Source organism: Erythrolamprus reginae, chromosome 2 (genome assembly GCF_031021105.1).
Source record: "Erythrolamprus reginae isolate rEryReg1 chromosome 2, rEryReg1.hap1, whole genome shotgun sequence".
NCBI classification, from domain to species: Eukaryota; Metazoa; Chordata; class Lepidosauria; order Squamata; family Dipsadidae; genus Erythrolamprus; species Erythrolamprus reginae.
In genome coordinates this window covers 1340135-1368090 of record NC_091951.1, presented here as the reverse complement: position 1 = coordinate 1368090, position 27956 = coordinate 1340135, and the positions used below count along the sequence as shown (strand labels likewise).

Genomic DNA, 27956 nt, shown 5'->3' with positions numbered 1-27956 from the left:
AATTCAAGAATGGACAATAAAGGTCATGAATCTAGCAGAGATGGCGAAGATATCGGCCTACATGAAGGATCACTCGAATGAAAAATACATATTGGACTGGAAAAAATGGATTGATTATATTCAAATTAAATATCACTCAAAAAAACTTCAAATAGTATATGAATAGTTTAGGATTTTTTTATTAGTATAAAGAGCCTAAATGGATTTGGGTGTGAAAGTTGTAGGGTTAGGGAGAGATAATAGTTAATATAGAATTTAAGTATGTATGATTTTGATTTTAAGGGAATTGATAATCTGATTTCACTCTGGGAAGTTCGAGGAGGGGGGGAGGTTGGGGGGGAAAGAGATTAGTGTAATTGTTATGGGGGAAAACTTTTATACATATCTTTTTGACTTATTTTATGTTTCTTATATAACCTTGATTGGTCGTGGTTGTAATATGAGAAATAATGTTTGAAAAGTTTCCCATTATGTCAGTTTGTATAACTTTGATAAAAACCAATAAAACTTTTTTTCAAAAAAAAAAAAAAAGAACTTTCCAAGCTTGGAATTTTCCAATATTTTATACTCTACTTTTCTTATGTGGGTTTCTTGTAGGGATCCTTTTATGGGAAGTAAGATGACCACTTTGAGCAAAGGCCTTTCCACACTCCATGCATTTCCATGGCTTCTCCCCTGTGTGGATCCTTTTATGGGTAATAAGATGACTTCCTTGAGCAAAGGCCTTTCCACACTCCATGCATTTATACGGCTTCTCCCCTGTGTGGATCCTTTTATGGGAAACAAGATCACTTCTTTGAGCAAAGGCCTTTCCACACTCCATGCATTTATACGGCTTCTCCCCTGTGTGGATCTTATTATGGGAAGTAAGTGCACTGCTATGAGTAAAGGCCTTTCCACACTCCATGCATTTATACGGCTTCTCCCCTGTGTGGATCCTTTTATGGGAAACAAGATCACTTCTTTGAGCAATGGCCTTTCCACACTCCATGCATTTATACGGCTTCTCCCCTGTATGGATCACCTTATGGTAAGTAAGTGCACTTCTTTGAGCAAAGGTCTTCCCACACTCCATGCATTTGTATGGCTTCTCCCCTGTGTGGATCCTCATATGGGAAGTAAATGCACAGCTCTGAGCAAAGGTCTTTCCACACTCCATGCATTTATACGGCTTCTCCCCTGTGTGGGTCCTTTCATGGATAGTAAGTGCACTGCTCTGAGCAAAGGTCTTTCCACACGCCATGCATTTATACGGCTTCTCCCCTGTGTGGATCTTATTATGGGAAGTAAGTGCACTGCTATGAGTAAGGGTCTTTCCACACTCCATGCATGTATATGGCTTCTCCCCTGTGTGGATCACCTTATGGGAAGTAAATACACTTCTTTGAGCAAAGGTCTTTCCACACTCCATGCATTTATATGGCTTCTCCCCTGTGTGGATCCTCATATGGAAAGTAAGTGCACTACTCTGAGCAAAGGTCTTTCCACACTCCATGCATTTATATGGCTTTTCCCCTGTGTGGATCCTCTGATGGGAAGTAAGTTGACCTCTTTGAGCAAAGGCCTTTCCACACTCCATGCATTTATACGGCTTCTTCCCTGTGTGAACACGTTTATGGGAAATAAGTGTACTGTACTTCTTTCAGCAAAGGTCTTTCCACACTCCATGCATTTATAAGGCTTCTCCCCTGTGTGGATCTTATTATGGGAAGTAAGTTGACCTCTTTGAGCAAAGGCCTTTCCACACTCCATACATTTATATGGCTTCTCCCCTGTGTGGATCCTCTGATGGGAAGTAAGTTGACCTCTTTGAGCAAAGGCCTTTCCACACTCCATGCATTTATACGGCTTCTCCCCTGTGTGGATCTTCATATGGGAAGTAAATGCACTGCTATGAGCAAGGGTCTTTCCACACGCCATGCATTTATACGGCGTCTCCCCTGTGTGGATCCTCTGATGGCAAGTACCGTATATACTCGAGTATAAGCCGAGTTTTTTAGCCCCAAAAATGGGCTGAAAAACACAGCCTCGGCTTATATTCGGGTCATTGACAAAGTCACCACACGAGGGCGCCATTGCTTGAGCCAGAGCGAGGAGGCACCAGCTTTTGTCCCCTCTGGCACGCCGTAGTTCCTCTCCCAAGCTCAAGCAAAGAAGGCAGCCATTTGCAATGGTGAGTCGGATTAAAAAGGCCCCCTGCTGTCAGATTCTCCTCCCCCTCCTTTGAAAGGATTTAAACTGTTTAAAAAATGGTATTTTGTGGTAGTTGCTGTCCTTGCTTGGATAGGATCTAATAATGTGTTATGAGGCAGAGCTAGACAGGAATTCTTTTTCTATCTGTCTATCTTTCTATCTATCTATTTTTCTATCTATCTATTTTTCTATCTATCTATCTGTATCTATTTCTATCTATCTATCTATCTATTTTTCTATCTGTCTGTCTATCTTTATATCTATCTGTCTATCTGTCTATCTATCTATCTATCTATCATCTATCTATCTATCTGTATCTATTTCTATCTATCTATTTTTCTATCTAACTATTTTTCTTTCTATCTATCTATCTGTATCTATTTCTATCTATCTATCTATCTATCTATTTTTCTATCTGTCTGTCTGTCTGTCTATCTATCTTTCTATCTATATCTATCTATCTATTTTTCTATCTGTCTGTCTGTCTATCTATCTTTCTATCTATATCTATCTATCTATCTATTTTTCTATCTGTCTATCTATCTATCTTTCTATCTATATCTATCTATCTATCTATTTTTCTATCTGTCTGTCTGTCTATCTATCTTTCTATCTATATCTATCTATCTATCTATCTATCTATTTCTATCTATCTATCTATTTTTCTGTCTGTCTATCTATCTTTCTATCTATATCTATCTATCTATCTATTTCTATCTATCTATCTATCTATCTATTTTTCTGTCTGTCTGTCTGTCTGTCTATCTTTCTATCTATATCTATCTATCTATCTATCTATCTATCTATCTATCTATCTATCTATCTATCTATTTGGTTTTCTATGCTGATAACCTCACAGCAGCTAATGCTGAAGCTCTTCTTTGGATACACTTATTTGTTTGTTTGTTTGTTTGTTTATTTATTTAATTGGATTTGTATGCAATCCCTCTCCAAGGACTCAGGGTGGCTCACAGCATATATAAAAACAGAACAATAATGTAAATCCAATTAATGATGAGAAGGAATCCAGTTTTGAAGGATTTTAACTCTTAGGTTTTAGCTTTGTTCCTGACCGAGCTACTTTTTTTACTTTTTAATTTATTGTTAATATTGTTAATTTGTTTACCCTCTTTTAAATTTACAGAGCTAGTTTACTGGTTTTCTTTAAAATAAATATTCTAAAACATGTCTCAATTAATGTAATTTTATTGTTTTCCATTTTTATAAGTTACCAGTAGCCACTGCATTTTCTAACCTCGGCTTATACTCGGGTCAATACGTTTTCCCAGTTTTTGTGGCAAAAATTGGTGCCTCGGCTTATATTCGGGTCGGCTTATACTCGAGTATATACGGTAAATTTATATTTCCAACGAAAGGTCTTTCCACACTGTATGCATTTATATGGCTTCTCCCCTGTGTGGATCCTCATATGGGAAGTAAGATGACGGCTCTGAGCAAAGATCTTTCCACACTCTATGCATTTATACGGCTTCTTCCGTGTGTGAACACGTTTATGGGAAATAAGAGTACTTCTTTGAGCAAAGGTCTTTCCACACTCCATGCATTTATACGGCTTCTCCCCTGTGTGGGTCCTTTCATGGATAGTAAGTGCAACGCTATGAGCAAAGGTCTTTCCACACTCCATGCATTTATTTTTTTTTCAATTTTTTTTTTATTATTTTTCATAAAACAGACATACAAACGTACAAACATTAAACATAAAATGGGGATGTATTTCCCCGCTTCTTTTGAAAGTATACATTCAAATAGAGAAAAGAATACATAATCAAACATTTGTTAAATGTTAAAAAGTCTAGTAAAAAATTTTCAAATCTTAAATGCAATATTAGTACGGTATAAGTAAAAATGCTTAATATGTTATTTATGTGTAATGTATTCATCTAATCAAACATTCAAACTAATCTCAATTACTAAGCATGCATAAAACAAAATTTTTAATATATCGCTTGTGAGTAAACTACTATGTCAAGATCATCAACAAATACATCTAATATTGTTATTACCTAAATAAAAACAGATCTATCTCTTATTTTTTCTTATCTAACCATTTATATATGTTGTTCCATGTTTCATAGAATTTTGTATCTTCTTGATCGTTTAATCGTCTTGTCATCATATCCATTTCGGCGCAATCTAATATTTTAGCTATAACTTCTTCTTTCTTGGGGATTTCCTCCCCCTTCCAGTTTTGCGCATATATTATTCTAGCCGCAGTTAATATGTGTATGATTAAGTAAAGAGTTTCCTTCTTATAAGTCTGATTAGTAATTCCTAATAAATAAAATTCCGGGGTGTTATCTATGTCATATTTTAATATTTCTTTTAATATCTTCTCAATCATCTTCCAATAAGTTTTAGCTTTGCTACATGTCCACCATTGATGGTAATAAGTTCCTATATCTTTCTTGCATTTCCAACACAGTGGGGATGTTTTAGGAAACATTTTAGCTATCCTGTTTGGTGGAAGGTGCCATCTATAAAACATTTTAATTTGGTTTTCTTTTAATGAAACTGACTTGGTCATTTTCCAATTATTAATCCAGACTTTTTCCCAAGTATCTATATCTATTTCCTTGCCTATATTTCTGCACCATCTTATCATGGTATCTTTTAGAGTCAACTCTATATTTTTGTGAGCGATAAGAAATTTATATATTTTCCCTATCATTTTTACTGAATTATTAATAATTAAATGACTTAACAAATTCTTACTTTTATTAAAAGTATAAAGAGTTATATCCTTCTGGTATCTGGATCGAATCTGGGCATAATGCCACCAATCTATTATTATCCCTTCTTCTTGTAGTTTATTCCTGGGCTTTAGCTTCATCTGATCATTTAATAATTCTTTATATCTATAAGATATTTTCGTGTCTTTTATAGATTTTGGATGTGTTATTGCTTCTAGGGGGGCTATCCATTCTGGAACATTTAAAAAGTGATTTTTCTTTATGTCCTTCCAAACCTCTAGTAAATACTTCCTTAATGTGTGTCTTTTAAAATATGAGTGATTTTTTTCCTTGTCATACCATATAAATGCATGCCAACCCAGCATAAGATCATGTCCTTCTAAATTTAATATTCTTTTATTCTCTAAGGTTATCCAATCTTTAATCCATGTTAAGGCGGCGGCCTGATAATATAATTTCCAGTTTGGAAGACCAAATCCTCCTCTTTCTTTAATGTCTTCCAAACAGTTTATTTTTATCCTTGCTTTTTTCCCTTGCCATATAAATTTTTTAACTAAGTTTGTCAAAGTTTTAAAGAAAGTTCCCCCTGGGTTTATTGGAATTACCTGAAAGAGAAATAAAACCTTAGGCAAAATATTCATCTTGATTGTGGCAATTCTTCCTAAAAATGATATTTTCAGGTTGTTCCATGTTTCTAAATCTTTTTTAATTTCTGATAATAATTTTATATAATTATCATTTTTTAAAGTTATTGTTTTCGCTGTTAAATTTATTCCTAAATATTTTACTTTCTTTACGGTTTTTATTCCAGAAATATTTTCTAATTCAGTTTCTTGTATTTTATTCATATTTTTGGTTAAGAAGGAAGTTTTACTTTTATTTATCTTTAAACCTGCTACCTTTCCGTATTGTTCAATAGTTTGCAATAAAGAAGGGACAGTTGTTATCGGTTCTTCAATTATAAACGTTAAGTCATCTGCAAAGGCTTGGAGTTTGTAAGTTTCGTCTCCTATAGTTAAACCTTTTATTTCGGAATCCGCTCTTATTTTAATTAATAAAGTTTCAAGTGTCATAATAAATAACAATGGTGATATAGGACATCCTTGACGAACTCCCTTGTTTATATCAAGTGCTTGTAATTGGTTATTATTTAATATTATTTTGGTCGTTTATTTTGAGTATATAGTATCTATTAAATTAACAAATTTTGAGCCAAATCTCATTTTGTTTAATTGCATTTTTATAAATGTCCAGTTAACGTTGTCAAAGGCCTTTTGAGCATCTAAGAACATTAAGGATGCTGTCTTATCTGGATGTTGTTCATAATATTCTAATGTATTTATTACTGTTCTAAGGTTATTTTTAATTTGTCGCCCTGGTAGAAATCCATTTTGGTCTTGATGTATTATTCCATTTATAATTCTTTTAAGTCTATCTGCATAAATGGCAATAAATATTTTATAATCTACATTTAATAAAGATATGGGTCTATAATTTTTGATTTTTAGTGGGTCAGTGCCGGATTTGTGTATTAAAGTTGTCAGCGATTCTGACCAAGATTTCGGAATTTTACCCTCAAGTCTACATGAATTAAAAATTTCTAACATATAGTTTCTTACTATTTCATTGTCTATCTTATACCATTCTGCCGGTATAGCATCCGGACCAGTGGCCTTATTGTTTTTCTGTTTTTTAATTATAGTTAGGAGTTCTTCCATTGTTATTGGACCATCCAACATAGTCTGTTGATCTTCTGTTATTTGTGGTAATTTTGAAGCCTGTAAGTAATTAAAAACCTCATCTTCACTAACATTGTCTTTGGCATAAAGATCTTTATAAAAGTTATAAACAATGTCCGCCTTTCCTTCTGTATCATATTTTATTGTACCATCTTTGTCTTCTAATTTTTTTATCAATTTGGATTGACTCTGCTTTCTAAGTTTATATGCTAACCATCTGCCTGGTTTATTTGCATGTTCAAAATAATGTTGTTTTGCTCTTTTAATTTTTTCAGTTATTTGATTTTGTTCTATAATTCTAATTTTATGTTTAATTACATTTATTTCTGTTTTAAAGTCTCTGTTCTTGGTGTGTTGCTGCGATGCAAATTCCAATTGTTTTAATTCATTTATTAGTTGTACGTACTTTAGTTTATTTTCCTTATTGTATTTTGCTGTGTAAGATATTGTTAACCCTCTTATATAAGCTTTAAGTGTATCCCATATATTCTGTGGAGTGGTGTCTGGGGTTTTGTTAATCTCAAGAAATATTTTTAATTCCTTTTCGATCCAATCTTTATATTTCTTATCATTTAGTATAATTCTATTCATCCGCCAAATATTCTGTTTGTTGTTCCTTCTTATATAGACCACTATTGGGTTGTGGTCGGCCCATGTATTAACATCTATCTCTACTTCCCTTATTTCTTCTGCAACCATTTTTGATGTCCATACCATGTCTATTCTTGTCCAGATTTTGTGGGGATTAGAATAAAACGTAAATTGTCTTTTATGGGGGTGTCTTTCCCTCCATATATCATTTAACAATAATTCTGTTTTCATTTTTTGGAAAGTACTAGGTAGTAGATTTCTTTTTGTTTTTTTCCTTTTATTATGGCTCCCTCCCCCTGAATGGTCTAATTGCCTATTCACAATAGCATTAAAATCACCTATTATTAATACATTCTCAATAGCTAAGTCTATTATTATTTGATGTAAATTTTTATAAAATATCATTTGGTCTTCATTAGGAGCATAAATAGAAACAACCACTATAGGTCTAGGTTCAATATCAACTTGTACAATCAATATTCTACCATCATTATCCTTATATATCTGTTTGGAATTTATAGAATTCTCTACATACATCACCACACCTCTTTTTTTTTGATCTGCTAATGCAGCATACATTTTTCCAATTTTGGGATTCAACAATAATTTTTGGTTATCTTTTTTGATATGTACTTCTTGTAATATTGCAATTTGAGCATTTTGATTTCTGATTTTAGAGAAAATTTGTTTCCTTTTCCTTGGTTCATTAAGTCCGTTAACGTTTACCGAAAAGATCTTTAGATCTTTAGTTGTTGTCATTTAGTGGGTTTTTTGGTTTCTCGCTGAGGCTGAACTCTTCTTATAGCACCTTGGTCCTGCTCTATTGCTAGAGCTGTGGCCCCCAATAGTTCTTCTTGTTGGATTGCTAGTATCTCCTCTGATTGCTGTTGTGCTGGTTGTTGATGAGCCTCTTGTTGTTTATCTGAAAAGTCCATGTGGCTGATGCCACTATTTTCAAAGAAATACCTAGCTTGTTCTACATTTTCCAGCTTGTATCTTGTAGAACGCCATGTCAGAGAAAGACCTTGTGGAATTAACCAACGATAGGTTATATTTTCTTTGATCAAAATTCTGGTAAGAAACTGATAATCTCTTCTGCTCTCTCTGACACTTCTTGGAACTTGTTTTAATATTTTTATTTCCACTCCTTGATGTTGGAGTTTGGAGTTTCTTGCCCAATGGAGTATGTCATCTCGCAAAGTCTTCCTGGTGAATTTGATATGAATCTCTCTTGGAAGATTGTGGCGACGGATGTAACTATTCGAAGTCCTGTAAACTTCATCGATTTCTTTCACTAGCGCAGCAGGATCCTCCTGGAGTATACCTCCAATCGTTTCCGCCATAGTCATTTTTAAATCTTCATCTTTTTCCTCTTTCATGTTCTGAAATCGTAGTCCATACGAAGCACGTTGCATCTCCAGCTGAATAATTGATTCATCATGTCTTCTGTGTCTTGCATCAGCTCTCCCTTCGAGATAATCAATTCTTTTTGCGTTTTTGTCAGATTTCTCTTCAACCTTTTTCACTCGATCATCACTTTCTTGTAGTGTTTGTTGGATCTCCTTTATCTGGTCTTTCACCTCGCCCATATCAGCTTTCAGTTGGGCCATCTCCTTTTTGAATTCTGCCAAGTCTGCTTTTATAGCTTCCCTTTGTTGTGTTGCATCCTCTTTTATAACCTCTCTTTGTTGGGTGGCATTCTCTAGAGATTTAAAAATAGAGTCCTGCATATTGTTTAAAGTTTCTTGTAATGTTGCAAAGTTGGGCTGCGTTGTTTTGTCTTTTTCTTTATCCTTGGAAGACATAGCTGAGGCCTGGTGTGTCGGGGAAGGACGTGGGGACACTTGTGGAGAAGAGATTGTTGCAGTAGGTTGTTTTTTGACTGTTTTAACAACGGTTGAATAAGTTGACATTATCAATTTTGAATCCGCTGTTTAAAATTTGAGTTAATTTAAATCAATCTAAATTTATATATAGTGAAAAGGAGAAAATTTCTATAAATTCCAAATCTATTCAATCTGTTTTATTAGCGGTTACGCTTAAATTATAACTATTCAATTATCAAAAAAGTTCAAAATTCAAAATCCAATATATATTGTTATTAATTATTTTGAAAATTTAAATTGTCTTTAAAAATTTAAAGATATAATACCTCAGGAAACTAATATAAAACTTTTAGGAATAAAAAACCAGTAAAAGTTAAAAATAAATGGTCTAATAAAAGGACAAAATAAATGACAGCAAAGAAAGAATAATAACTATTTTAAAAAGGGAAGGTTTGAAAAAGTACAGAAAAAAAAAAGAAGAGAAAAAAGATTTAATAAGGCAGCAAGAAGAGGAAGAAAAAGGGAGAGAAAAAAAGAAAAGGGGAGTATTTCAATTCAAATAATTAAAATAGAGCAGGAAACCAAGGTTTGCTAACAATGCATAGTCTTCAATTCAAACTTCTTTCAAAAATAGAAATAAAAAGAAGGAAAATCAGAAGGAGAACAAAGAAAGAGTTAATTAATCAAAAAGAAAACACAATATGTATAGTTATGTTCTTCTTATAAATCAGGAAATTGTATTAGATGAATAAAGAGTGTGAATCCCAATGTCAGAAAATACAATTGTACTTAATCCCAATTGCAGGTCTCACGAAAAAAAAAAAAAGTCAAATTAATAATTTTCTTGTAGTTAAAATGGAGTCTATGTTCTTTTCCAAATTCAAGACAAAGGCAAAAAAAAATAGATCCCAAAATGGAGTCAGGTTAGAAGTCAGAAGTTCATATGATCAGGCAGATGTGAAAAGGTTCTCAGAAGAAAAAATAATCCCAAGGAAAAAAAAAGCAATCAGCAAGTAATCCAAAGTAGTTCAAAGACAGTCAGCAAGTAATCCAAGTAGGTTAATCCAAAGGTAAATATTCCAAAGGAAAGGTATCAGTTCCTTCTATTTCCCATTTATTTTCAAGTTGTTATATAATGATATTATGTTGCAAAGACAACAGGATGAGAGAAAAAAAAATAAGGCAACAAAGTTATATTCCTCCGCAGTTAAGATGTCAGCCCAGAACACAATGTTTTAACAGACTATAAAAAAGAAATTTTAGTCATCTTTACTAACTTCTTTTAAGCATTGAAATCTTCTAAATAGCCATTTCCAGTTCAAAATCTTTTATTAAAACATAGAGTAAGAAAAAATATTTTATAGATTCCAAAATTCAAATACAAGATGGAAACAATGAAGATGAGAGAATTTAGTCTCGGCTGTTATTTGCGGATGAGACTCAGAAAAAAAAAACTTTCACTTTCGCCTCGTTAAAAAAAAACTTTCCCTTGAGGCTTGCGAACGATCAAATCTTCAGATTTTGGTCTTGAAACAAAGAGGAAATTTTTTACCTTGAGTCCTTTATCGGATGTATTCTTTTTCAGTTAGATAAATGTAGAACTTTCAATTTAAAGCTTTTTCTTAGCTTCCCGCTGGGTGAGGGGAGAAAGCGCTGGCCGGTCCTCTCAAACGAAGAGGATCGGTTCTCCCGTCTTCGAAGCTGCGGGGCGAACCGCTGCCTCTGGAGTCTCAGCGATGGCTCCTCGGGCAGAGGGGAGCCCCCTGTTCTGGGATCGGGCCATCCGAGCCCGATCCGATCGCGGATGCGACCTTCGAAGGGGGTAGAAGGGCCACACTCCATGCATTTATACGGCTTCTCCCGTGTAGATCCTTTCATGGATAGTAAGTTGCTCTCTTCTTCTAAAATATTTTCAACATTTCAAACAATTATAAGGCTTCTCTTTTGTCTTAATCCCTTTTTGAGATGTCAGGTAGTTATTTCCAAGAGAAAGAATGGATGTCTCATTGTAATTTGGTCTGTTGTGTCTTCTGATAGCATCTTCTCCTTTGTTTTGGGTTAAATGGTGTTCATTCGCTTGTACTTTAGCTTTGATTAACTTCACACTTTCCCCAATATATTTTTTCTTTAGTTTCTCTTGTCAGGCAAGAATGTCTTGCACCGGAGCATCAGTGGAAGAGGAGCTTTCATGATTGCAATTCTTTGACTGGCTTCTCTCAGGGCTTTCGAATTCCATTCCAATTCCAAACCTCTCCATTCCATCTTTATCATTGATCAGTTGGAACAGTTCACAGGAATCTTGATTCTCCTGCCCATTATGACCTTCAAAGCAAAAGATAATGAAATGAAATATATAATAAAACAATATCAGACTAATCTCATTGATTTCTTTGACTATGTCACAAAGGTGTTGGATGAAGGTGGTGCCGTGGATATTGCCTACCTGGACTTCAGCAAAGCCTTTGATACGGTTCCACATAAAGAGCTGATAGATAAATTAGTGAAGATTGGACTTAATCCCTGGATAGTTCAATGGATTTGCAGCTGGCTGAAGCATAGACACCAGAGGGTTGTTGTGAATGGCAAGTATTCTGACCAGAGTCAGGTTACAAGCGGTGTGCCACAAGGGTCTGTTCTGGGTCCTATTCATTTTAATATGTTTGTGAGTGACATAGGGGAAGGTCTGGTAGGGAAGGTTTGCCTATTTGCCGATGACTCTAAAGTGTGCAATAGGGTTGATATTCCTGGAGGCGTCGGCAATATGGTAAATGATTTAGCTTTACTAGATAAATGGTCAAAGCAATGGAAACTGCAGTTTGTTTCCAAATGTAAAATAATGCACTTGGGGAAAAGGAATCCTCAATCTGACTATTGTATTGGCAGTTCTGTGTTAGCAAATACTTCAAAAGAAAAGGATTTAGGCGTAGTGATTTCTGACAGTCTCAAAATGGGTGAACAGTGCAGTCAGGCAGTAGGGAAAGCAAGTAGGATGCTTGGCTGCATAGCTAGAGGTATAACAAGCAGGAAGAGGGAGATTATGATCCCGCTATATAGAATGCTGGTGAGACCACATTTGGAATACTGTGTTCAGTTCTGGAGACCTCACCTACAAAAAGATATTGACAAAATTGAACGGGTCCAAAGACGAGCTACAAGAATGGTGGAAGGTCTTAAGTATAAAAGGTATCAGGAAAGACTTAATGAACTCAATCTGTATAGTCTGGAGGACAGAAGGAAAAGGGGGGACATGATCGAAACATTTAAATATATTAAAGGGTTAAATAAGGTCCAGGAGGGAAGTGTTTTTAATAGGAAAGTGAACACAAGAACAAGGGGACACAATCTGAGGTTAGTTGGGGGAAAGATCAAAAGCAACATGAGAAAATATTATTTTACTGAAAGAGTAGTAGATTCTTGGAACAAACTTCCAGCAGACGTGGTAGATAAATCCACAGTAACTGAATTTAAACATGCCTGGGATAAACATATATCCATCCTAAGATAAAATACAGAAAATAGTATAAGGGCAGACTAGATGGACCATGGGGTCTTTTTCTGCCGTCAGACTTCTATGTTTCTATGTTTCTATATAACATTTCAGATCCAATTAATTAAATATCTAAAAAAAATCCAGTGCCATAAAAAAGTCTTTCCCATTCAATCATAAATGCATAAATGAGTCTTAAGACTCTTGCAGAAGGCAAGGAGGGTGGGGGCAGTACGAATCTCTGGGGGGAGTTGATTCCAGAGGGCTGGGGCCCACACAGAGAAGGCATTTATCTGTCTGTCTGTCTTTCTGTCTGTCTGTCTATCCATCTATCTATCTATCCATCCTAGGACCCGCCAACTGACATTGTCTAGTTGATGGCACCTGGAGAAGGCCAACTCTGTGGGACCTGACCTGTCGTTGGGATTCATGTGGCAGAAGGCGGTACCCAAGGTATTCTGGCCCGATGCCATGTAGGTCTTTATAGGTCATAACCAACATTTTGAATTGCGTCTGGAAACCAATTAATAATAATAATAATAATAATAATAATAATAATAATAATAATAATAAGACTCGGGGCGGCTCACAAATTGGCCACCAATTCAGTCCGTGGAGTGATGGTGAGATATGTAAATGACATTAACTGTTTTTACTATCCGGAAATTTCTCCTTAGATCTAAATTGCTTATCTCCTCGATTAGTTTCCACCCATTGCTTCTTCTCCTGCTCTCAGGTGCTTAGGAGAATAAACTAGAAGACTCCCTCTTCTTTGTGGCAGCCCCTGAGACATTGGAAAACTGCTATCACCCTTGGATCTGGTACGGGCGTCAGTTCGCAGAGAATGGAGAACTAAAGGACATAGAAACATAGAAGACTGACGGCAGAAAAAGACCTCATGGTCCGTCTAGTCCACCCTTATACTATTTCCTGTATTTTATCTTACAATGGATATATGTTTATCCCAGGCATGTTTAAATTCAGTTACTGTGGATTTACCAACCATGTCTGCTGGAAGTTTGTTCCAAGGATCTACTACTCTTTCAGTGGAATAATATTTCCTCACGTTGCTTTTGATCTTTCCCCCAACTAACTTCAGATTGTGTCCCCTTGTTCTTGTGTTCACTTTCCTATTAAAAACACTTCCCTCCTGGACCTTATTTAACCCTTTAACATATTTAAATGTTTCGATCATGTCCCCCCTTTTTCTTCTGTCCTCCAGACTATACAGATTGAGTTCATTAAGTCTTTCCTGATACGTTTTATGCTTAAGACCTTCCACCATTCTTGTAGCTCGTCTTTGGATCCGTTCAATTTTATCAATATCTTTTTGTAGGTGAGGTCTCCAGAACTGAACAAAGTATTCCAAATGTGGTCTCACTACCAGCACTCTATGCAGTGGGATCACAATCTCCTTCTTCCTGCTTGTTATACCTCTAGCTATTCAGCCAGGCATTCTACTTACTTTCCCTACTGGCCTGACTGCACTGTTCACCCATTTTGAGTGTCAGAAATCACTACCCCCAAATCCTTCTCTTCTGAGGTTTTTGCTAACACAGAACTGCCAATGCAATACTCAGATTGAGGATTCCTTTTCCCCAAGTGCATTATTTTACATTTGGAAACATTAAACTGCAGTTTCCATTGCTTTGACCACTTATCTAGTAAAGCTAAACCATTTGCCATATTACAGACGCCTCCAGGAATATTAACCCTATTGCACACTTTAGAGTCATCGGCAAATAGGCAAACCTTCCCATATGTCACTCAAAGATATTAAAAAGAATAGGACCCAGAACAGACCCTTGTGGGACACCGCCTGTAACCTGTCTCTGCTCAGAATACTCGCCATTAACAACAACACTCTGATAACTACGCTTCAGCCAACTGCAAATCCACTGAACTTTCCAGGAATTAAATCCAATCTTCACTAATTTATCTATCAGCTCTTTATGTCATAGGTGAGGGCCGTGATGCTGCAACACTCTTATTTTGGGACTAGATCTCAAGGAATACTTTGCCTTAGATTCTGATTTAGTTTTGGATACTATTTGGAATCCTGATAGTTTGGTTGTGAAAGTTCTTTTCTCCCACAATTTTGGATGTTTGAGAGGACAAATGACCATACACTCCTCTCACATGATCTCCAGAGGACACATAAAGGCCCACCTCGTTCTTTTCAGCCCCCACAGCTAAGTCCAAATAGAAATAGAAAATACAGATAAGGAATGGCACAGAAAGCATCCAAGCAAAGAGACATTCACTCTTTCTTTCTTTGGACCATGAGAAGGCCAGATCCTTTCCTGACAATACCTCATAATACTGGTTTTATAATAAAAAAATAAGTATAATCTGTCTTCTTGAACTCTCTGATTGGCAATTAGAAAACTCTTACCCAGACAGACCACGTTCCTATGGTTTTCCAGCATGACTTCCGAATGCAGCGCTTTCTGGTCAGGATCCAGCAGAGACCATTCCTCCTCAGAGAAAGACACAGCCACCTCCTTGAAGGACACAGGACTCTCCTGAACACAGGGAAAAAAGAACAGAACAAGAGAATTTGCAAAAATCCTTCAGGACTGGGCAGCATAGAAGTTGAATAAATAAATGAATAAATAAAAATCTGTTCATCTTCATCATTCATTAGGACAAGAGGATGGAAGGGGAACTCCAATTTCCAGAGAAGACAAAACTTTTCCCTTTCTTACTTGATTTGGAGGTTGAACCGTTGCTTGATCTCCGTCATAAAAACCAGAAAGCTTCATTCTTTGTTTCTCTGTAAGGAATAATTTCAAAATGCATAATTGACAAAATAGGAGATATTCTATAAAAGAGAAGAGAGAACAAAGGTGAGACAGATGGACAATCTTCATTACCTTCTGTGGTGTCCTGACTTTGATCTTCCCAAGGGATCCTCCAGGGAATTGACCTCTGAGGGGGATTTGATGGATTGTTATTTCCCTCAAGATCTCTGATCTCCACAGTGCAGGGCCGGGAAGGAGGCAGCTGCAGAGGCCGCCCCGCTTCTCTCCCCCTCCGGAGACAGGATCGGGCCCTGGGGGAGCCTGGTGCGAATCCCGCCTCCTCCGTCTCCTCCTCGCCCGCCTTCTCCTCTCTTGCTGGGTCTCCGCAAAGTCCAGCCGCCCCACCCATTTCCCCGCTTCTCTTCCAGGGAGCCCCCCACCTCACCTGGCGCAGGCCTGGATGTCCACCCACCGGACTCTCCGTCTCCTTCGAGCACCAGCCGTTAAGGAGAGCGAGTGTAGCGTCCAGAGCGGCAACGTTCGGTGATGTCACTTCCGTCTCTGCCTCCTCTGCCAAGCCCTGCCCTGCAATGGGGAAGCGACCTGGAGTTCCCTTCCCTTGGCAGAGGACGCCCTCTGGTGGCCCAAGCTGGGAGAAAAGGCGGGAAAGAGGAACGTAGGGGTGAGGGGAGGGAGGGGGTGAGGGGAGGGAGGGGGCGGGGCTGAAAGGGCCCTTTCGGAGGCTCCCTGCCCGACAAAGGCTTCGGCCTCTGTGCTTCCTTCTTCCTCCCCTTCTCTAGGGACCCAAATGCCTGGAAGGAGGTTCCGGAATTCTCCTGAGGCGTTTCTACGGCGGTTGGGCCCTTCCTCCCCCTCTTCCTTCCGCTCGACTTCCCCATTGAGGGGGGAGGGGAGGGGCCATCAGGGGCCCCGGGTCCTTCTGGGCCTCAGACGGGAAAGACCCAGGTCCAGCCACCGGGTTTCGTCTCCTTCAGCCTCCATCCATCTTGGTTGCTCTGCCTTGTGCTTTTTCCAGAGACTTTCTAGATCTTTTTGTTTATTTAGCAGAGTCTTTCCCAGGGCCTCCATCAGGAATTTTGGGGCCCCATACAGCCTAAGTGCCTGGGCCTCTCCCTTCCTTCCTTCCTTCCCTTTTTCTTTCTTTTTTCTCTTTTTTTCTTTTCCTTCCTTCCTTCTTTCCTCCCTCCCTCCCCATCCCCTTCCTTCCTTTCTTTTTCTTTTCTTTCTTTTTTCTTTCTTTCCTTTTTTCTCTTCTTTTCCTCCCTCCTTCCTTCCTTCCCTTTTAAACTTTCAAACTGTCTTCTCCATATTCCTGGCTGAGGAATTCTGAAAGCTGCAGTCAACTGGTCTTCAGCCATTGTCCAGCCCTGCACTACGGACCCCTCCCTCCACCCCCTGAAGAGGCCGGGGGCTTCTTTCCAAAGCCAGTGGCAGTGATGCCAGAACCCTCTTCCCTGGGGATGGGAGTGGGGTGGGCTCCACTGGTCTCCCTCGACAAGACCTTCAGCAACACACCAGCCCTGCTAGGCAGGCCTCTTAGCCCCGCCAAAGAAATGGGGTTTAAGGAAGACTCCAACCCCCCACCTTGCCCCAAACACTGGCACTCTGCATAACGCATGCAGGGGCTTTGGCTTCCCCTCTGCAGAACAGAAGCTGGGGACCCCTCCCTCCACATACACCGGATCCCCATGGCCCATCCGAGGGCTGGCAAAATAGATGTGCCCCCCACCTTATTTTCTATCTTTCTCTCTTTTTATTTCTTTCTCGCTCTCTCCTTTTCTCTTTTTCCTCTTTTTATCTCTTTTTCCCTCTATTCCTCTTTTTGTCTCACGGACTATCTCAGGGACCGCCTTCTGCACGAATCCCAGCAACTAGTTAGGTCCCGTCAACTAAACTATGTCGCTTGGCGGGACCCAGGGGAAGAGCCTTCTCTGTGGCGGCCCCGGCCCTCTGGAACCAAGTCCCCCCAGAGATTAGAATTGCCCCCACCCTCCTTGCCTTTCATAAGCTGCTTAAAACCCACCTCTGCCCCAGGCATGGGGGAATTGAGATACCCTTTCCCACTAGGCCTCTACAATTTTATGCATGGTATGTCTGTATGTATGTTTGGTTTTTATAATAATCGGTTTTTAACTGTTTTTAGTATTGGATTATTATTATATGCTGTTTTATCACTGTTGTTAGCCGCCCCGAATCTGCGTAGAGGGGCAGCGTACAAATCCAATAAATAAATAAATAAATACCTGTCTCTCCTCATCCTGACTGGCCCTCCTGCCCCCGAGAGCTCCCTTCTCCCACTCCACGGACCTCCCACTCATCTGCCAAGACCCAACAACCAGCCATGCCTGATTCATTCATCCCCTTATCACCCACATCAAGCCATCCAGCAGGGGAGGTTCCAGCTTCTGCCCCCGACTCCTCCAGTTTCTCATACAGTCATGTACAACCTCTCCCCCCTACCATTTAAAATAATATAAATCTAATTTAAAATATCAATATCAAATATCAAAAAGGCAACATTACAAGTGTTGGTTATGACCTATAAAGCCCTTCATGGCACCGGACCAGAATACCTCCGGGACCGCCTTCTGCCGCACAAATCCCAGCGACCGGTTAGGTCCCACAGAGTTGGTCTTCTCCGGGTCCCGTCGACTAAACAATGTCATTTGGCGGGACCCAGGAGAAGAGCCTTCTCTGTGGCGGCCCCGACCCTCTGGAACCAGCTCCCCCCAGATATCAGAGTTCCCCCACCCTCCTTGCCTTTCGCAAGCTCCTTAAAACCCACCTCTGTCGTCAGGCATGGGGGAATTGAAAAATTTTTCTCCCTTCCCCCTAGGCTTATAGAATTTATACATGGTATGCTTGTTGGTATGATTGGTCTCTTAAATTGGGGTTTTAGATTACTTTTTAATATTAGATTTGTTACATTGCTTTTTATTGTTGTTAGCCGCCCCGAGTCTTCGGAGAGGGGCGGCATACAAATCTAAATAAACTAAACTAAACTAAACAATGCATTAATGTAAGATAAATAAGATGGAATAAATCAACCAGCTCTTGACTATTTCCTATGATGGTTAGAATGGTGATATCAGCCAATAACAGTCCCATGTTTGAGGAGCCTATCACTAAAAGTAGAACTCGAGGCAAGGTCAATAATGTTCATAAAAATTAATGTCCAGAGAATTAACAGCAACAACGAAGTCCACTTCAGTCTTAATTCTTCAGTGTTAATTCTATACAATGCTGAAAAACATTCCATTTGTTCTTTGTAAATTAAAGCTGGGATCTAGACTGGTTGCCCCCTAGAGAAGGAACATTTATAGTTTGGGTTTTGTTTTGTTTTTCATAATAAACCCAGCTGCATCTGGGAACATTAAAAATCTTTGTGGATTAGCTGGGAAAAATGCAGCGGTTTTACAAAGTGAAAGTTGTGAGTGTTTCAACAAGAAATGCAAATTCTGGATGAGAAAAAAATATGCAAGAAAATGGATGGAGAATTTCTAAATAAGTGGAAATGGAAAAGATTCAATTTGACGTTTTATTGAAAACACCTTCAACTCCTATTGATGGCTTTTAGCAGTGGATTCAGCCTTTCATCTTTCTGAGGTCACTAAAATGAAGATCCAGATTGCTGGGGTCAATATGCTGGCTTTGCACACTGCCCCGAGGTAAAGTGGTAAAGCCCTATGGAGGAATATATAAATCTAAGTGGAATTGCTAAGGCTATATAGTTTCTCTCGAGCATGGATCCTTTTATGATGAGATAGATGCATGCATTTATACGGCTTCCTCCCTGTGTGGATCTTCTTATAATAATAATAATAATAATAATAATTTATTAGATTTTATGCTGCCCCTCTCTGGAGACTCGGGGGAGCTCAGAACAATAATAACAATGTTACAATGGAAACAAATCTAATATTGAAAAACAGCGGAAAAAACCCCCATCATTTAAAAACCATGCAACACCCGCATACCATACATAAAATGTAAAAGCCTGGGAAGGTGTCTCAGTTCCCCCATGCCTGCCGATAAAGGTGGGTCTTAAGTAATCTGTGAAAGACAAGGAGGGTGGGGGCAGTTCTGATATCTGGGTGGAGTTGATTCCAGAGGGCCAAGGCTGCCACAGAGAAGGCTCTTCCCCTGGGGCCCGCCAAACAACATTGTTTAGTCAACGAGACCCGGAAAAGGCCAATTCTGTGGGACTTTATCGGCCGCTGGGATTCGTGCGGTAGAAGGCGGTTCTGGAGGTATTCTGGTCCAATGCCATGTAGGGCTTTAAAGGTCATTAACAACACTTTGAATTGTGACCGGAAACTGATCGGCAGCCAGTGCAGGCCATAGAGTGTTGGAGAAATGTGGGCGAACCTCGATCTGATGAGGGCATGAGTGCCTGTGAGCAATGACTCCCTGTCCAAATAGGGCCGCAACTGGTGCAGCAAGTGAACCTGGGCAAACACCTCCCTCGCCACAGCCGAAATATGATGTTCCAATGTTAGATGTGGATCGAGGACACCCAAGTGGCGAACCCTCTCTGAGGGGGTGAATAATTCCCCTCCCAGGGTAGTGGACGGACAGATTGAATTGTCCTTGGGAGGCAAAACCCACAGCCACTCCGTCTTGTCAGGGTTGAGTTGGAGCTTGTTGACACCCATCCAGACCCCAACAGCCTCCACGCACCGGTACATCCCTTCCACTGCTTCGCTGACTGGACATGGGGTGGAGATGTATAACTGGGTATCATCAGCATACTGATGATACCTCACCCTGTGTCCTTGGATGATCTCACCCAGCGGTTTCATGTATGGGAAGTGCACCGCTCTGAGCAAAGGTCTTTCCACACACCATGCATTTATACAAATTTTCCTCTTTGTGGATCCTTTTTTTAAAAAAAATTTTTTATTTTTATTTCAAATGTATACATTTAAAGGGACATTTTCTCAATCATTGCATCTTTACATCATCAAAACAGGCAAAAAGAAAAGGTAATTGAAAGAGAAAACCATAAAGAAAACAAAAACAGACTGTACATACACCTCACCCCACTCGTCTCATTGACAGCTTAATTTAAACCCATCAGTTTCATCATACAGTGACTATCACCAGCGGAAATAATTCGGACATAAGTATAACCAGATTTTAAGTAATTTGTATTCTTCAATCCTTTCTCCTATCTACCCTCACATATAATCATTTATTACAATATTCTTCAATAAGTAAATACATCTAATATTTTTAAAACCCTTTCAAACTTATTCAGCAGTCTTTGGTCTCTCTGTATCCAATTCCTATAATGTTCTTGCGGATTTAAATAGTAAGGATGTTGAAGGTATTAGCAAGGCCCCTCAGGCGGAGAATGAGGGGATGTTCAAAGGAGAAGTTGTTGTAAACGAGGTGCATAGTGACATCAAACCAAGTCCAGTTAGTAGAAATAAAAAGAGGACACATTTTCTTGTGGGTGACTCGATTGTTAGAAGTGTTGATTTGGGACAGAGGAAGGATGTGGTGAAGGTGATGAGGTGTCTCCCAGGAGCCACTGCCCGCAGGGACAGGGGGCGGATTACAAACATTATCAAGGCTGTGAGCAAAGGTAATAACGTTGATGTGGTGGTGCATCTTGGCATAAATGATTTGTCCCAGAGAAATGTTAATGTAGTAAAAAGAGATTTTAAATGTCTAAGTGTGGAGCTGGGTAAAATAACTGATTCAGTGACTTTCTCAGAGGTGTTACCGGTTTGTGGCCAGGAGGGTAAAACAAGTTGTATCAGAGAGTTTAATGTGTGGTTAAGGCAGTGGTGTAAAGCTGAAGGTTTTGGCTATGTAAGTCATAATGTCAGTAGGTGGTCTAATAGGGAATTGTTTAAGAAGGATGGTTTGCATCCATCATACAGAGGTACCCAGGTGCTCGGTGAGGAATTCAGAACTTTTTTGGACAGGTAAAGGGGACAGAGATGTACCAGATGTGGATGATTTCTGTCCCCGACCAATGAGGATAAATCAGTTTCTGGAAGCTTATGAAAAGGGAGCTGTAAATAAAATAGATGTAGTTGTTGATGATAAGGGTCAAACTAATAAGGAAAATAATGTTCTTCGGGTAATGTGCATGAATGCTCGAAGCTTGAGCAACAAGCTCTGTGAGTTAATGGCCATAATATCTAGAGATAATTTGGATCTGGTTGCCATAACTGAGACATGGTTTAAAGATTCTAATGAATGGGAAATATCCATACCAGGATATACACTGTATAGGAAGGATAGAATAGAGAGAAGGGGAGGTGGAGTAGCCATTTATGTTAAAGAAAGTCTAAAAACAATACTAATACAAAATACATGTAAAGATCTGGAGACCCTCTGGATTTGCATGCAAAATAAAGAAGGTTCTGTCATTAGAATTGGGGTGATCTATAGGCCTCCAGGGCAATCTGAGGAACATGACAACAAGATGGTGGATGAGATTACCCAAATGGCAGTAAAGGGAGATATTGTGGTTATGGGTGATTTCAACATGCCTGATGTTGACTGGAATATCCCCAGTGCCCTTACATGCAAAAGTAAGAATATAGTAGAGGCCTTTACAGGAGCAGCTGTATCACAGCTAGTTAAGACACCAACTAGAGGGGAGAATATTCTAGATTTAGTTTTTACAAATGGGAATTGGGTTTCAGAGGTCAAGGTGGGAGAAAATTTAGGTTGCAGCGACCATCTATGTTTGTGGTTTGATGTAAAAACTGATTGTGAGCAATCCTACACTGCAACCAAGTATTAGATTTCAGAAAAACAAATTTTAATGCAATGGGGGAATATTTAGATAATGAATTAAAGGGGAGGGATAAAATGGTAGGAGCGAGCACCCAGTGGACTGTATTAAAAAAGGCCATCTTAAAAGCCACAAGACTTTATGTAAAGCAAATAACTAAAGGTAAAAGGAAGAAGAAACTGCTATGGTTTAGCAATGATGTAAGGGCTATAGTCAATGAAAAAAAGGCTGCCTATAGGAGGTATAAAGAGTCTGGAAGTATAGCTGATAGAGAGGTGTATAAAATGAGACAGAAGGAGGCGAAACAGATAATATATGCTGCTAAAGCCGCAAAAGAGGAAGAAATTGCAAAATCTGTAAAGAAGGGGGATAAAACCTTCTTCAGATAGGAAGAATTAGTGATAAGAAGAAGAAAAACTGTAACATCACAAAGCTTAGTACCGGGAATAATACTGTACATGCATTAATGGGAATAAGGAGATCGCTGACCATTTCAATAGCTACTTCTGTTCAGTTTTCTCAAAAGACACCTTACAAAATAATACTATAGAGGGATATAGCATTGCTTCCAGCTGTACGGATTCAGCTCCAGTGATCTTAGAAGCTGATGTCTTAGAAGAACTTGAACGATTAAAGATAAATAAGGCAATGGGTCCAGATGGCATCCACCCCAGAGTTCTTAAAGAACTCAGATCTGTCATTGCTGCCCCCGACTGATTTGTTTAACCAATCCCTGTTAACAGGAGAAGTTCCTGAGGATTGGAGAATGGCCAGTGTTGTGCCTATCCACAAGAAGGGCAGTAGAGAAGAAGCTGGTAACTACAGGCCAGTTAGCTTGACATCAGTTGTAGTTAAAATGATGGAGACTCTACTCAAAAAGAGGATAGATCAGTACCTAAAAAACAATAACTTATTGGACCCAAATCAGCATGGTTTTACTGAAGGCAAATCATGTCAGACTAATCTCATTGATTTCTTTGACTATGTCACAAAGGTGTTGGATGAAGTTGGTGCCGTGGATATTGCCTATCTGGACTTCAGCAAAGCCTTTGATACGGTTCCACCTAAAGAGCTGATGGATAAATTAGTGAAGATTGGACTTAATCCCTGGATAGTTCAGTGGATTTCAAGCTGGCTCAAGCATAGACATCAGAGAGTTATTGTGAATGGCAAGTATTCTGTGCAGAGTCAGGTTACAAGCGGTGTGCCACAAGGGTCTGTTCTGGGTCCTATTCTTTTTAATATGTTTGTGAGTGACATAGGGGAAGGTCTGGTAGGGAAGGTTTGCCTATTTGCCGATGACTCTAAAGTGTGCAATAGGGTTGATATTCCTGGAGGGGTCAGTAATATGGTAAATGATTTAGCTTTACTAGATAAATGGTCAAAGCAATGGAAACTGCAGTTTAATGTTTCCAAATGTAAAATAATGCACTTGGGGAAAAGGAATCCTCAATCTGAGTATTGCATTGGCAGTTCTGTGTTAGCAAAAACTTTACAAGAAAAGGATTTAGGGGTAGTGATTTCAAAATGGGTGAGCAGTGTGGTCAGGCGGTAGGAAAGGGAAGTAGGATGCTTGGCTGCATAGCTAGAGGTATAACAAGCAGGAAGAGGGAGATTGTGATCCCCTTATACAGAGCGCTGGTGAGACCACATTTGGAGTACTGTGTTCAGTTCTGGAGACCTCATTTACAAAAAGATATTGACAAAATTGAACGGGTCCAAAGACGGGCTACAAGAATGGTGGAAGGTCTTAAGTATAAAAGGTATCATGAAAGACTTAATGAACTCAATCTGCATAGTCTGGAAAACAGAAGGAAAAGGGGGGACATGATCAAAACATTTAAATATGTTAAAGGGTTAAATAGGGTTGAGGAGGGAAGTGTTTTTAATAGGAAAGTGAACACAAGAACAAGGGGACACAATCTGAAGTTAGTTGGGGGAAAGATCAAAGGCAACATGAGAAAATATTATTTTACTGAAAGAGTAGTAGATCCTTGGAACAAACTTCCAGCAGACGTGGTTGGTAAATCCACAGTAACCGAATTTAAACATGCCTGGGATAAACATATATCCATTGTAAAATAAAATACAGGAAATAGTATAAGGGCAGACTAGATGGACCATGAGGTCCTTTTCTGCCGTCAGTCTTCTATGTTTCTATGTTTCTATGCTTATTGAGCTCCCCCCCTCTCTCTTTTGTTCAAGCCGTTCATAAAATTCTTTCCATACTTCATATCTTCTTGGTCCTTAAGCTCCATTGTCATCTTGTCTACTTCTGCAAAGTCAAGGATCTTTTTAATCAAGCTTCTTTCGGTTGGCATTATTTTCTCTTTCCAATATTGTGTAATTTTTGCTGTTATTATGTGTTGAATTAGATAGTAATGTTCTTTCTTCACTGATATTTCCAAAATGCCAAGTAAAAATTTTCCGGTTTCAATTCTAACTTTTGTTGTATCATTTCTTCTAATCTGATCAGAAACTTTTATGTAAAATTATTTTTGGTTTATGTTTGGGGCATAAACTACTATTAAAATTGTTTTTTTATAATCTATCAAAATTTCAATACTTAGGATCCTACCTTCCTCATCGGAATAGGATTGTTTAGGATTTAACCATTCCTGTACGTAAACCGCAATTCCTCTTTTTTTGTTTTTGCTGATGCTACAAAGAACTTTCCAAGTTTGGAATTTTCCAATATTTTATAGTCTACTTTTCTTATGTGGGTTTCTTGTATGAATCCTTTTATGAGTAATAAGATGACTTCCTTGAGCAAAGGCCTTTCCACACTCCACGCATTTCCATGGCTTTTCCCCTGTGTGGATCTTCATATGGGAAGTAACTGCACCGCTATGAGCAAAGGTCATTCCACACTCCATGCATTTATACGGCTTCTCCCCTGTGTGGATCCTCTGATGGGAAGTAAGGTGACCTCTTTGAGCAAAGGCCTTTCCACACTCCATGCATTTATACGGCTTCTCCCCTGTGTGGATCTTATTATGGGAGGTAAGTGCACTGCTATGAGTAAAGGTCTTGCAACACTCCATGCATGTATACGGCTTCTCCCCTGTGTGAATCACCTTATGGGAAGTAAGTGCACTTCCGTGAGCAAAGGTCTTTCCACACTCCATGCATTTATATGGCTTCTCCCCTGTGTGGATCCTCATATGGGAAGTAAATGTACTGCTCTGAACAAAGGTCTTTCCACACTCCATGCATTTATATGGCTTCTCCCCTGTGTGGATCCTTTCATGGATAGTAAGTTGACCGCTTTGAACAAAGGCCTTTCCACACTCCATGCATTTCCATGGCTTCTCCCCTGTGTGGATCCTTTTATGAGTAATAAGATGACTTCCTTGAGCAAAGGCCTTTCCACACTCCATGCATTTATACGGTTTCTCCCCTGTGTGGATCCTTTTATGGGAAATAAGATCTCTTCTTTGAGCAAAGGCCTTTCCACACTCCATGCATTTCCATGGCTTTTCCCCTGTGTGGTTCTTCATATGGGAAGTAACTGCACCGCTATGAGCAAAGGTCATTCCACACTCCATGCAGTTATATGGCTTCTCCCCTGTGTGGATCCTCTGATGGGAAGTAAGGTGACCTCTTTGAGCAAAGGCCTTTCCACACTCCATGCATTTATACGGCTTCTCCCCTGTGTGGATCTTATTATGGGAGGTAAGTGCACTGCTATGAGTAAAGGTCTTTCCACACTCCATGCATGTATACGGCTTCTCCCCTGTGTGAATCACCTTATGGGAAGTAAGTGCACTTCCGTGAGCAAAGGTCTTTCCACACTCCATGCATTTATATGGCTTCTCCCCTGTGTGGATCCTCATATGGGAAGTAAATGAACTGCTCTGAACAAAGGTCTTTCCACACTCCATGCATTTATACGGCTTCTCCCCTGTGTGGATCCTTTCATGGATAGTAAGTTGACCTCTTTGAACAAAGGCCTTTCCACACTCCATGCATTTATACGGCTTCTCCCCTGTGTGGATCACCTTGTGGGAAATAAGATTACTTCGGTGAGCAAAGGCCTTTCCACACTTCATGCATTTATAAGGCTTCTCCCCTGTGTGGATCTTAATATGGGAAATAAGATGACTACCTTGAGCAAAGGCCTTTCCACACTCCATGCATTTATATGGCTTCTCCCCTGTGTGGATCCTCTGATGGGAAGTAAGGTGACCTCTTTGAGCAAAGGCCTTTCCACACTCTATGCATTTATACGGCTTCTCTCCTGTGTGGATCTTCATATGGGAAGTAAATGCACTGCTATGAGCAAGGGTCTTTCCACACTCCATGCATTTATACGCCGTCTCCCCTGTGTGGATCCTCTGATGGGAAGTAAATTGATATTTCCAACCAAAGGTCTTTCCACACTCTATGCATTTATACGGCTTCTTCCCTGTGTGGAACCTCATATGGGAAGTAAGATTACTTCTTTGAGCAAAGGTCTTTCCACACTCCTTGCTTTTATACGGCTTCTCCCCTGTGTGGGTCCTTTCATGGATAGTAAGTGCACCTCTATGAGCAAAGGTCTTTCCACACTCCATGCATTTATACGGCTTCTCCCCTGTGTGGATCCTTTCATGGATAGTAAGTGCACCGCTATGAGCAAAGGTTTTTCCACACTCCATGCATTTATACGGCTTCTCCCCTGTGTGGATTCTTTCATGGATAGTAAGTTGCTCTCTTCTTCTAAAACATTTTCCACATTTCAAACAATTATAAGGCTTCTCTTTTGTCTTAATCCCTTTTTGAGATGTCAGGTAGTTATTTCCAAGAGAAAGAATGGATGTCTCATTATAATTTTGTCCGTTGTGTCTTCTGATAGCATCTTCTCCTTTGTTTTGGGTTAAATGGTGTTCATTCGCTTGTACTTTAGCTTTGATTAACTTCACACTTTCCGCAATATATTTTTTCTTTACTTTCTCTTGTCGGGCAAGAATGTCTTGCATCAGAGCATCAGTGGAAGATGAGCTTTCCTGATTCCAATTCTTTGACTGGCTTCTCTCAGGGCTTTCGAATTCCATTCCAATTCCAAACTTCTCCATTCCATCTTTATCATTGATCAGTTGGAACAGTTCACAGGAATCTTCATTCTCCTGCCCATTATGACCTTGAAAGCAAAAGGTAATGAAATGTAATATATAATAAAACAATATATAACATTTTAGATCCAATTAATTAAATATCTAAAAAAATCCAGTGCCATAAAAAAGTCTTTCCCATTCAATCATAAATGCATAAATGAGTCTTAAGACTCTTGCAGAAGGCAAGGAGGGTGGGGGCAGTACGAATCTCTGGGGGGAGTTGATTCCAGAGGGCTGGGGCCTACACAGAGAAGGCATTTATCTATCTATCTATCTATCCTAGGCCCCGCCAACTGACATTGTCTAGTTGATGGGACCTGGAGAAGGCCAACTCTGTTGGATCTGACCTGTCGCTGGGATTCATGTGGCAGAAGGCGGTACCCTAGGTATTCTGGCCCGATGCCATGTAGGTCTTTATAAGTCATAACCAACACTTTGAATTGCTTCTGGAAACCAAATAATAATAATAATAATAATAATAATAATAATAATAATAATAATAATAATTTATTAGATTTGTATGCCGCCCCTCTCCAAAGACTCGGGGTGGCTCACAAATTGGCCGCCAATTCAGTCCATGGAGTGATGGTGAGAGATGTAAATGAGATTAACTGTTTTTACTATCTGGAAATTTCTCCTTAGATCTAAATTGCTTTTCTCCTTGATTAGTTTCCACCCATTGCTTCTTGTCCTGCTCTCAGGTGCTTAGGAGAATAAACTAGAAGACACCCTCTTCTTTGGGGCAGCCCCTGAGACATTGGAAAACTGCTATCACCCTTGGATCTGGTACG

At 39.2% G+C, this 27956-nt stretch overlaps 2 protein-coding genes and 1 pseudogene across 2 annotated transcripts in view; all 3 read right to left on the bottom strand.

Moving 5' to 3' along the window:
- The window catches only part of LOC139162876 (zinc finger protein 721-like), a 360849-nt gene that overhangs the window by 87552 nt on the left and 245341 nt on the right, over positions 1-27956 (bottom strand). The gene's annotated exons all lie outside the window — the stretch shown is intronic.
- On the bottom strand, positions 164-27181 carry LOC139162988 (zinc finger protein 91-like; annotated as a pseudogene).
- LOC139163170 (uncharacterized) lies at positions 3842-20928 on the bottom strand. Its single transcript, XM_070744134.1, has 5 exons — positions 20881-20928; positions 15424-15940; positions 15256-15323; positions 14943-15072; positions 3842-11382 (listed from the first exon to the last, which is right to left on the bottom strand). The coding sequence occupies exons 1-5, from the start codon at positions 20926-20928 to the stop codon at positions 11201-11203; spliced, it is 945 nt and encodes a 314-aa protein (XP_070600235.1). The 3' UTR covers positions 3842-11200.